The sequence below is a fragment of the Diabrotica virgifera genome, chromosome 3, assembly GCF_917563875.1.
Source record: "Diabrotica virgifera virgifera chromosome 3, PGI_DIABVI_V3a".
In the NCBI taxonomy this organism is placed as follows: Eukaryota; Metazoa; Arthropoda; class Insecta; order Coleoptera; family Chrysomelidae; genus Diabrotica; species Diabrotica virgifera.
In genome coordinates, this window is record NC_065445.1 from 265,845,258 (window position 1) to 265,858,133 (window position 12,876).

General features: G+C 31.3%; 1 protein-coding gene across 1 annotated transcript; it reads right to left on the bottom strand.

Moving 5' to 3' along the window:
• Positions 1-249: 249 nt before the first annotated feature.
• LOC114325954 (fatty acid binding protein 1-A, liver) lies at positions 250-12,183 on the bottom strand. The gene is made up of 4 exons (XM_028274113.1): positions 11,891-12,183; positions 10,093-10,256; positions 7,465-7,554; positions 250-362 (listed from the first exon to the last, which is right to left on the bottom strand). Exons 1-4 carry the CDS (start codon positions 11,955-11,957, stop codon positions 312-314), a joined length of 372 nt encoding a protein of 123 aa, XP_028129914.1. The 5' UTR covers positions 11,958-12,183; the 3' UTR covers positions 250-311.
• Between the last annotated feature and the right edge of the window lie 693 nt (positions 12,184-12,876).

Consider the following 12,876-nt stretch of genomic DNA (forward strand, 5'->3'; position numbering starts at 1 on the left):
TTTTACTCCTATTTGAGTAGAGGAAAGCAAGATTCGAAGGAAAGTGGAATGCAATTTTAAATTAGTTTTCTTTTAATTTATCGTTCGTTTGTTCTGCAAGTTTTAGTAAGCACAAATTTGGGTTGTTTACTATAACTTAGTTCCAGTAGAAGTATTTATATCCCCGTATCTAAAATGTCGAACTGTTTTATAGAGAAATCTACTTAGGGAACCCACCCCACACGGTGATTAAAGTAAAATAAAATAAAATAAATATAATAACTATATTACATACATTAAAATTACATATTCTTCTAAGCTTATTTTGTCGTCTAGTCTTTCTTGAAAATGAGTTTCGATGAGCCTTTAGGTGATTTATGGACCTAGAAATAAAAAAATATTAACATACTAAAAGTATTAGCAGACATTTTCATACCACTATTTAATATTACCTTTGATTACAGGATTAAATGATTTTTAGTAAAATATAATAGGTGATCAATACTGATCCTAACACAGAGGAGTAAAATGGACATCAGTTCGATCTAAGAGAAAGCCTTGCAACTATTCATAGTCCAAGTAATGAAGCTTAAAATAGGAAAAAAACCTCGCAATTTTTACAGAATGAATCGATTTGCTTGAAAATTTGAGAATGAGTAGTGGATAGTCCAAGGATTAAAATCTATATCATGCCAAAAAGGCGCTTTTACCATGGGGGTGGTTGCCACCCCATCTCGGGGGTGCAAATTTTTTCTTATATTTTAATCACAAAAGTTGGTAAAAACGTTCATTCTAAGCAAAAAACTTTTCATACATTTTTTTGATAAAATTGATAGTTTTCGATTTATTCGCTATCGAAAATATTAGTTTTATATCGAAAAAATCAATGTTTTTGATAAGTTTTCTGCAAATAACTCCAAAAGTTTTCGTTTTATCAAAACAACCTTACTTAACAAAAATTTACCTTTTGAAAAGATAAACAAAACCGTTTTTTTTTAATATTCTTTAAGACCAATAGTAATCGAGCTATACTGTATTATATGTTGGCTCTTCTTCGTCAAATGCTAAATATTGTAGTTTCAAAGTCAAAAGACGGGATAACTATGCATTTTTTGATGACAACTTGTTCAAGCTAATTTAAAACATTTAAAAATATCTATCTCCAGAATTAAAAAAAGTCTCTAGCTCAAAAATTAAGTGACTTATAATGAAAAGAATGTCAGTCCCTATTTTTTTTCGGCGAAAAAGTGATCGCAAGCAACCCCCTAATCACCACCCTAGTTAAAATTAGTCAATGACCTTATTTGGTATTTTTTATTTATGTATTATTAATAGGTTCTAGAAGTTTGACCGGCTTAGAATGATTATTTAAAAAAAATGGAGTTAAAATGAATAATTTTGTATATATAATCAGAGGTACGAAAAAATGTTTAAATATGAGATTGTAGCTTACTTAATTCTCAAGAACCTGGTTTGCAAAAGTTTTTTCTGCGACAAAAATTAAGTGAGCTATTGATAATTAAAACTTATAATAACATGCAAAAACCACCTTTACCAACCCTTTCAAAGTTACCTCTTTTTGCGACTGAGGATTTTAAAAAATTTAATACTAACAGACTTATAGATCTTGTAAAAACCTACCAAATTGTTTTTTTACCAAACTTTCTAAGATAAAAAGAATTCCAATTGGAAGCATAATAATATAAGTTCGCGGTTTTTTTTAGTCATTGGCCTTATCAAATTTAATATTTAAAACTGGTGAATGCCCAGACAAATTTAAAGAAACGGTAGTAATTCCTATACACAAGAAATGAGATAAACTAAGTTTGTCAAATTACAGACCAATTTCATTAATTACTACTTTAACAAAAATCTTTGAAAAATGTCTTAAAATCAGATTAACATCTTTTCTTGACAAACACAACATATTATCGTCTTCTCAGTTTGGATTCCGTGAAGGTTTTTCAACAAACGACGCAATTATAGAACTCACCAATGAAATATATAATCGAATTGACAATAGCCAACCTACTGCTTGTGTGTTTCTAGATCTCGCAAAAGCTTTCGATACTGTAAGCCATCCAAAACTACTAGAGGCACTAGAAAATAGTGGAATACGCGGCACTGCTTATAATCTACTGAAATCTTACTTGGACAATAGACAACAAATTGTTAGGATAAATAATATCAATAGTAAAAAACTTCACGTAAGATGCGGGGTGCCTCAAGGTACAGTATTAGGGCCACTATTATTCAATATCCATGTCAACGATTTATATAACCTTAATACTGAGGGAAAGATAATCAGTTTTGCCGATGACACTGCAATTTTATATAGCGCAGACAGTTGGGAACATTTAAGGGATAAAATTAATGTAAATATGCACAAACTAATAAAATGGTTTAATTATAAAGGTTTAACAATTAATTATGAAAAAACCTTTTTTGTTCCGTTTTGCAGTTACAAAGTATCACTACCTTCTTATAGTGCTATAACAATTAAAAACACGAAAGGAAATATAATTATAAAATCAAGTAACAATATAAAATATCTTGGAGTAAAATCGACTCTCATTTAAGATGGGATGCCCACATAGATCAAATAACAAAGTGTTTGAGAGCCTTGGTTCCAAAGTTCAAATTTCTCAAATCTAAAATAGATGTAAAATATTTAAAAATATTATATTATGCACTAGTTGAATCTAGAATTAGATATGGAATACTTGGGTGGGGCGGTGTACAAAAAACTTATTTAAAGAAAGTCGACATCTTACAAAAAAAAATATTGAAAATAATAATTAACAAAAAAATGACATACCCGTCTCATTTATTATTCTGTGATACTAACGTAATGGATACGAGGCAACTTTATATGTATTCCCTGGTATTATACACATACAACCATAAACATATCCTTCATACATTACCTCATCACTATGAGACTCGCACTAAAACCAACCAACACGTACAATTATTGGGAAATATTAAAAAATCAATAGGACAGAGATCTGCCATGTATCTTGCTCCAAAAGTATTTAATCACTTGCCGAACATATACAAGATATATTTTAATACTCTTAATTCATTAAGTATGGTAAAATCTATATTCAGAAAGTATGTATTGAACCTTGATCGTAATATTGTACATAAGTTATTTGATTGACTTAACAAGTGAATGAAATTTAAAAAAAAATAAAAAAAAAATGATAAAAAAAAGAATGTTTGCAATACAGTGGTTTGTTAAATTTACCCAGTTCCTTTATTTATAACATAAAAAAATAAAAGGAAATAAATAAATACATGTAAGATAATAGAATGTTTGTACCTTGGCATTTAGTATACACATACTATATTCAATAACTAAACATTGTCACACACTATCCCCGTGTTCGACCAATAGGTTTTAATGGGTAGTGAGTAAATGTTTCTTTATTTTCCAGGATTAACATGTAAAGTTAAAATGTAGAATGTAATAATGTAAAACGTAGAATATAAAGTTAAAATGTATGTATTTAATTCTTGTACTGTGAAATTAATAAACATTATTATCCAGATTTAGCCATACGGCTCACACTCCCTCTAAGGGGAAAATTGACTCATCCCAGATACCTACGGTATCAAAAGGATTGAGCTCTGGTGGGACTCTTTCCGTGTTTTCGAGCCCTAGGTGACTTGGTATGCTGGAGTTTCTCCCAGAAATTTTCGTACGCATCTGGCCGTCGCAAGTAGTACAGCCTTCTGCATGGTCTTATAAAGGTGTTCATTTAGACCCAGCTTTTTTATGCTTTCGAGGAGGGTCTTCGGAATGACTCCAGTAGTAGAGATAATAATTGGTATCGTCTGGGTACTTTGCATTCTCCATTGCCTTCGTATTTGAATTTCCAGATCTCTGTACTTGGCGATCTTTTCAGTAAATTTACTACGTAGATTATTGTTGTTAGGTATCGCCACATCAATTAGTGTTGTCTGTCTTGTTAATTTATTAACTAGTACGAGATCTGGTCTATTATGTGCCACTGTTTGGTCTGTGAGAACAGTGCGGTCCCAGTATAGCTTGTAGTTACCATCCTCAAGCATACTCTCAGGGACGTATTGATAATACGGGAGATGATCCGTTTGGAGAAGTCCCAGCTTGACAGCTATCTCTTGATGAAGGATTTTTCCCACTGCGTCATGCCGTTCCTTGTATTCAGTTGCAGCAAATGCCTGGCAGCCCCCTGTAAGATGTTGGATGGTTTCTTGGGCTTGACATCCATATCGGCATCTGTCGTTTTGAACCTGAGGGTCTTTGATGATATATTTCAGGTAATTTCTGGTTGGTATAACCTGATCCTGAATAGCCAGTAATGAACCCTCCGTTTCAGGGAACATCTTTCCTGATGTCAACCAATAGTTCGACGCTGTATTGTCGACATAGTCTTGGCTGACCTCATTGGGATGTCGCCCGTGCAGAGGTGTACCCATCCAGGTGCGCAGTTTTTCGTCTTTAGTGAGGTGGTTTATGCGCATTTCTGGTTCCCTCAGTTTGATCGGTGTTGTGTCATCTACTGCGCAAATAGCTTGATGTAGAGTAGATGTCTCAGCTTGCATCTGAAAATAAGCTCTTAAATTAGCAATTTGTTTATCTAATTGCTCACCTATATCCATAAGTCCTCTTCCTCCCAGATTCCGTGGTAATGTTGTTCTTTCTACTGCACTTTTAGGGTGGTGTTTTTGTGCCTTTGTGAGGTGTGTTCGTACTTTTCGCTGAAGATTTTCTATATCTGTTTTTGTCCACTTAACAATACCAAATGAATAGCTAAGTGTGGAACAAGCGTAGGTGTTTAGTGCCTTAAACAAATTTTTACTGTTAAGCTGTGAACGAAGCAGCTGTTTTATCCTTCGTATAAACTCAGTAGTTATTTCAGTTTTCATTTGCTTATGGTCAATTTTCCGCGCCTGCTTTACTCCAAGATATTTGTATATATCGTTTTCACCCATGGCCTCGATGTTCTGGCCATTTTGCATATCGAATCCACCGGGCTGTACCTTTCCTCTGACTATATTCAAAACACGGCACTTGTCTGTATTAAACATTATTATTATTATTATTATTATTCATTCTTATTTATTTATGTATTATTAATAGATTCTAGAAGTTTGACTGGCTTAGAATGATTAGTTTTTAAAAAACTGGAATTAACAACGAATGACGAATTTTTGTAGTTTGGTAAAAAATGCCATATTCTTCAGAATAGAAAGATTAGCATCAGAGATACGAAAAAGTGTTTAAATATAAAATTGTAGGTTATTTAATTCCCAAGAACTTGGTTTGAAAAAAATTTTTCTACGGAAAAGTTGAATGAATCGTAAATGAGTAAGTATATCGAAAAACATTGATTTTTTCTATACAAAAGTTACACTTCGATAGCGAATAAATCGAAAACTATTAATTTTATCAAAAAATGTATAGGGCATTTTTGGGGTGGCAACCACCCCCATGGTAAAAGCGCCTTTCAGAATCATATAGATTTTGATCCTTGGACTATCCACTACTTATTCTCAAATTTTCAAGCAAATCGATCCATTCTGTAAAAATTGCGAGGTGAAAAGTTTCGGTTCCTGGCCTATCAGCAAAACTCACTTGTTTCAAGTCACACTTTTTTATGTATTATACATTATACAGTAGAGACAAGAAAAGATTCACCTTACTGACAAACATAAATTACTTAGATATACATATTAGATATGAAGAGTAAAAGTAAACAGGTAGGTCTAAAACAAAAAAAAAATATATATATACATATATGAAAATGTAACTGGAAGAAGGTAAAAGTATTCCTCAGAAAACAGACTCTTTTATATAAAAGTATGATCTAATCAATTTCGATTTAAGCAAATAAACTTTGGAGTATGTAATTCTATATTGAGTAATTCGAATATTAACATTATCCCGAAATAACAGTTTAAGTTACTTCGTATTGAAGCAGATGATCTCAGAAGCACAAAAAAAATATTACTAGAAAATCATAATAATAATCTACATCTACTTCTTGAATATACAGTGTGTCTGCGTAACTTGAAACCATATGGGAAACTTTTTTAATATCAATTTTACGAAAAAAAGTTATATTCTTTATAAAGTGCAGAGTCTAAAACCTAAGATGCAATTATCAGATATCAAATTTTATTAATAATATACGAGGTGTGCCCAAAAATATGAATTTCGCTCAAGAGTAAAGTGCTTTTATATTTCACAATATCAAAAATAAAAATTGTTATAAAAAAAAGTTGTTTGTAATTAAAAATTATGTTATAATATGCATTTACACTCTTCTAATTGAAAAAAAAATATGAAAAATTTTCCTCAAATTACGGATACCCAACATCATTTTTATTTAAAATAACTCCGTTATTATTAATTTTGCGAAAAAAAGTTATTCTTTATAAAAGTCAAAAGTCCGAATAGTCAAAAAACTAGGATGCAATCACAAAATATCAATTTTTGTCAATTTTATACGAGGTATGTCAAAAATATGAATTTCGCTCAAGAGTAAAATACCTTTATAATTCACAATATTTCAACTAGAAGGATGCAATTGCATATTGAAACATTGTTTTTAATTCTGAACAACTTTTTATTATACCAAATTTCAATATTGTGAAAAATAAAGGTACTTTACTCTTCAGCGAAATTCATATTTTTTGACATAGGTACCTCGTATAAATTGACAAAATTTAATATTTTATAATTTTATCTTAGTTGTTAGACTATGCCGAACGTTTTATAAACAATAACTTTTTTTCGTAAAATTAATAATAACGGAGCTTTCATAAATAAAAATGATGCTGGGTGTCCGTGATTTGAGGAAAATTTTCAAAAAATTTTTGTTCAATTAGAAAAGTGTAAATGCAGATTATAACACAATTTTTAATTACAAACAACTTTTCCCAATGACAATTTTCGATATTGTGAAATATAAAAGCACTTTACTGTTGAGCGAAATTCATACTTTTTGACATACCTCGTATACTTTTGATAAAATTTGATATTTGATGATTGCGTCTTAGGTTTTAGACTATGCAGAGCACTTTATAAAGAATAATTTACGTAAAATTGATATTAAAAAACTTTCCCATATGGTTCCACGTTACGCAGACACACTGTATATCTTTCAACAAAAGACTGAAGAGACGTTTCTCGCTGGATAAGACTTTATCATTCCATGGAAAGTCAATAGAACTCTATGGTAATTATTTTAAACGTCTAAAGCTATATTATTATGTTTTCTAAAACATGTATTAAACAAAAAAAAAGACATTCAGGCCACAAGTACGTGGGCTCCACTTTTCTTGGTTATCATTATCATTATCAAACATTTCATCAGCTTGTTAATACGACGATAGCCAACGCTTGAAAAGAAGCACGGCGCACAAAGAAGAAAATAGAAGAAAATATAAACTTATTAAATAAGCCAAATGACTGCAAGCCAAATTTTTACTTACAATTTCCAAACCAGTACTAGTGAAATTGAAAGTCCTAGAATGGTCTCCATTGGTGATTACCAGGACATCTCCATCAAGTTTTGCGATACTCTGTAAAAAAGTTAGTTTAGTTCTAATTTTTTATATGCAATAGCTATTTGTATAACAAGGGAGGAAAGTGCTACTTTTCCTCCCGAGAATGAAGTTTACTGCCCGACGTGTAGCGGAGGGCAGTAATCATTCAAGGGAGGAAAAGGCACTTTACTCCCATGTTATACATATGATTTTTCCACCTTCCTCAAATAACAAGTAATTTTTTCATTTTTACTTAATTTATTTATGTAACAAACCAACAAAATTTATTAGAACTAAAACCAACAAGTAGGTACAATATAACTGTCAACTGTCAAATATAAGTCAAATTATTAATGTAAACATTGTTAAATCAGAATAACAATTTACTGTGTTTTACCATTCTGCAAAATACAGAGTGTTTTTAAATAAACGTTAAAATGTATATATACTTACGTAATAGAAAATAGATATTGTACAGGGCGTTAATAAGTTATATTTCATGAATGAAATACCGTGACGTCACTTTTACTTTTCCTCCCTAGGGAACTTTGCTCCCTACAATCGGGTCCGGAAAAGTATACTTTCAGTAGAGGTAGGTGAAAATATAGCTATTTGTATAACAAGGGAGGAAAGTGTAACTTTTCCTCCCGAGAATGAAGTTTACTGCCCGACGCGTAGCGGAGGGCAGTAATCATTCAAGGGAGGAAAAGACACTTTACTCCCATGTTATACATATGGTTTTTCCACCTTCCTCAAATAACAAGTCATTTTTTCATTTTTACTTAATTTATTTATGTAACTAACCAACAAAATTTATTAGAACTAAAACTAACAAGTATGTACAATATAACTGTCAACTGTCAAATATAAGTCAAATTATTAATGTAAACATTGTTAAATTAAAATAACAATTTACTGTTTTTTACCATTCTGCAAAATACAGGGTGTTTTATAAATAAACGTTAAAATGTATAGATACTTCGTAATAGAAATTAGATATTGTACAGGGCTTCAATAAGTTATATTTCATGAATGAAATACCATGACGTCACTTTTACTTTTCCTCCCTAGGGAGGAAAAATATTTTCCTCCCTAGGGAGGAAAAGTACAACTTTGCTCCCTACAATCAGGTCTGGAAAAGTATACTTTCGGTAGAGGTAGGTGGAAAAAATATTTGTTCATATTAAACTGCAGTTAGCTATATTGTATGTATTTTCTGTATATTAAAACCATGGATAAAACTAGATAAGGCAATAAAAGAATTAAAAGTAAATAGAAATAGGATATAAAACAGAAAATAAGGAAATAAAAATAATAAGTTCTGCACAATTTCGAACACAATGAATATCTTCCTTTGGAAACTAATAGAAGACTGTGCTCTTCGACATGGAGTTAAAAAACGTTATGAGATACTTGAGAATTAACTTAAATGATACCAAATATCAAAAGTTTACAAATAGTGGTCTACGCAGATGATAATATAGTTCAAGCAAAATGAGAATAATTATCTATCCTTAATTTTCTTCTTTATTTTTGATCAAACTGTTATAACATTGACAAAATATTGGTAGGGGAGCCCAAGCGGGCATTTTGCAGTTACTCGAGCGCGTCAGATTATCACATGGGGAGAAACCTTGTACCCTGTAAATGTACTTCTACCATATATTGGTTGTTAATACAGGGGGGTTCGTTAAGGGGGGTCCGAAAAAAAATCTAGCCTTAGAAAAAGTTGAAATTGTCAGATTATGATATGGCAAGTTAAGTACATGACAAACAGTGTATATTTAAAAAATCTGCCGATTTGAGTGGGGCGTAAGGAAATGGGTACGTCACAAAAGTTCACAAAAAAAGCGTTTATTTCGCGAAATGAACGTCAGATCGAAAAACTAAAAAATACGTGTTCAATATTTTTCAAAAATCTCTCAAATGATACCAAACACGACCCCAAAGGTGAGGGTTGGGAGTAATTTTTAAATCGGGAACCCCGGGATATTTCGCGAAATGAACATTAGATCGAAAAAGTGCAAAATACACGTATTCAATATTTTTGAAGAATCTATAGAATATCACCAAACACTACACCCCACGGAGGTGGGGTGGAGGGTTACTTTAAAATGATAAATAGGAACCCCTAATTTTTATTTCAGATTTGGATTCTTTACGTAAAAATAAGCAACTTTTATTCGAATATTTTTTCGAATTATGGATAGATGGCGCTATAATCGGAAAGAACGATTGTTGGAAATGGAAAATTAAATTAAAAAATGAAAAGTCACCCACTTTTTGGAAATATTTACTTAACTTTTTTTTTGGTTTTAGGACCTACTCTTCACAACCCAATAGGTCCCCATAACACTTGAGTAACTGCAAATTTAGCATACTTTCATCCCCTACTATATATTAATACATTGTATTTTATATTTTTTTTTATAAGACAATAAGGAAGACAAGAAATTTGTTATGAACTAAAGAAGCTAAATTTTTTATATAATATGCTCCAAATCTACTAAATCATACGAGTATACCTACTCAATTCTATTTGAAAAAGTTTCGTACACATAGATAATATTTTACCTTAATCTTGCGGCCAAAAAATTCTTCTTCAAATTCCTCTCCGATAGTAAATGAGACAACTCTAGTTTTGTCTTTGGCAGTTTCAGTAATTGTATACTTGTTACCGTCTTGTTTGAATTCAATAGAGAACTGATCACTGCCTTTAATTACATCTTCTGGTACACCTAAAAACATGGAAATATATTAAAAATTATTAAATGATTGAATGACAAGATGAGATGCAAATAAGCGCATTAGAAACATTGGCGGCTTTTGGGGGTAGGCAGGATAGGCCGAGAAATTGAAAAAGATATAAATATTTAAAAATTATTTTAAGGCATGTAAATAACTTTAAATGTACTAAATCACTAAATACATCAGCGTCCGTTAAGACAACTTTGTTGTATATTATCACAGAAAGCATCGAATTGTATTCAGGCATTTTAAATATAATTAATAGGCCCGCTCGGCGCTGGCCGACCCCGCTCACATAAGATCTTCGTACAAAAAGCGTTTGAAGTTAAGCAGCTTGCCGGAGAATGATTTTTATATAGGGCTTTTCATTCACAGTCATTTGTTTCGAGCTTCTGTCATGTGTCACATAATATTAATATATCTACGTCGTACGTTATTGGTATTACCAATGATACAAACCGAATACGTATGACGTAGATATATTAATATTATGTGACATATGACAGAAGCTCGAAACAAACGACAATCGATGAAAAGCCCTATTGCCGTGTTATGCTTGGTGTATAGGCCCGATTGAAACGGGCCTTCGCTAAGCCTCGTTGCCACTTGTAACATAATTATCGAATTGTAACTGACAAATTTGCACAAAGCAAAGAGAGAAGAATAAACCTGCTCTATAAATAATAAAATATGTAAACAATTTGTATATTTTAGTTCATAGTTTTATTTAGTTTTAAAAATATAATTAAATGTAAATCTGTTACAGTTACCTTCTAAGTATTTTTATACATAAAAATAAATTTTTATTTGTATATTATGTATTATGCATAGCTATTTGTAATTTGCTGTCGTGGCCTACCCAAAATTTTACCCCACCAGCCGCCACTGATTAGAAACTATTTTATAGAATGGAGACACTACACGAAGTGTAGTTCGAGCAAACAGATCAGGTTGACGTCGGAATCTTATAGAATAGTTTTCCAAGTCTTTAAATACATATATTCAGACGCTATTTCCTGAAGACAATTGTACCAATATTAAACAACGCAAGAGCGAAGCTTGTGGAGTATCTGGACAGAATAAAAAAATGAAAATATCAGACAAATGACAAAACAGAAACCAGAAGAATTACAAGGCAAATATTAGAATTGGTAACTAGAAGGAAATAGAATGGGAAGAACCTGAAAGAAATCGAAGATCAGATCTAAGAAATAAGAGGGAATGAAGTGAAAATACTTTGAAGAATTAAAAACTATGGACAAAATAGAAATTTATAGAAAAAATTACTTGAGGAAATACCAGAGACCCAATCCAACGTCTGAGAGGACAAAAGAGTATGAAAAGAAGTAGAACTATTTGTATACAGTTGTAGGACAAATTGTATATGTAAAATTCGCAAAAAGGGTAATTTTTTTTACTCAGGATGCAGTAGAAGGTAATAAGCACAAAAACAAAACAAAATCAATGTAAGTTTTTGGGAAAATAATAAAGCAGAGACCGACGAAATTGTAGAGTTAACAGATGGTAGGTACAATGAAATATAATTCGAATATTCAATCAACGATATAATATTGAGAACTAGGACAGTATATTATTTATTATAAACAACAATAAATAAACTCACCATAGTCTTTAAGACTTTGAACGAAGTTTTCTTCCCCAATTACACTGTATTTGCCAGAGAGAACCATTTTGTATTATAGGTGCTAGTTCAGATGAGTCCTGATTTCAAAAATTGAAGAATTAACTAATATCCAAAACCAAAAATGCTCTATATAAATATAAAATATTATCTTGGATACAGGTGTATTATCGGAAGTAAAATATTTAGATAAGTCTTTAGGTAATTTGTGGTTATTTGTGATATAATAATCATTTAAGTACCCAGGTGCTATTCCAGGTGCCATTTGTCATTGAATTAATGTTTAATTTTTATTTAATTGAACATTTGGATTGCTACATCTAGAAATTTCGCAAATCGTAGTTTAAATCAGCAAATAAAAAATGTATTCGAATTGATATCGTATCTTTTAATTGTTTATTTGGTGTCATTACTTTATTACATTGTAGCAATCCGTTTTTATTTTAAATAATCAAACATAACAGTTAAACATGCGAATAGAAGTGGCATAAGTTGCTTATAGCCCAGTAAATGAACGGGAAATTCGGCGATGCCGTGTAATTTTCAGGAAATCCGAATTTCATGAAAATTTGGATTTAGGTTCGACTTACCCTCCACTTCAAAGTTGAAATTGTGCCGTTGGTTGCTTTTACTTGGGGGTGACAGTCACCCCTTCTCGGGGGTGAAAAACGTACGTTCAAGATAAGACCGGAAATGGATAAATTGACTGATTTTAAGCAACTTTTGTTCTATAGAGTTTTTTACGTAAGTCAATACTTTTCGAATTATTTACTATTGAAAATGTTGATTTTTCGACAAAAAAAAAACTACGTTTTCAGACGGTTTTTCGCAAATAACTCAAAAAGTAAATATTTTATTGAAAAAAATATCCTTAGCAAGAGTGTAGCTTATAAAAAACCCAAAAAAATGGTGTATCAGTAAAGTCTATCAATCAAATAAAAACAAAGTTGTAGCTCATGAAAAACACG

Coding starts and splice junctions, on each gene's coding strand:
- LOC114325954 (XM_028274113.1), bottom strand. CDS start 11,957: ATGGTTCTCTCTGGCAAATACAGTGTAATTGGGGAAGAAAACTTCGTT. Junction 7,555..10,092: donor TTTTTGGCCGCAAGATTAAG/GTAAAATATTAT, acceptor ACTTTTTTACAG/AGTATCGCAAAACTTGATGG. Junction 363..7,464: donor CTAGTACTGGTTTGGAAATT/GTAAGTAAAAAT, acceptor TTTTATTTCTAG/GTCCATAAATCACCTAAAGG.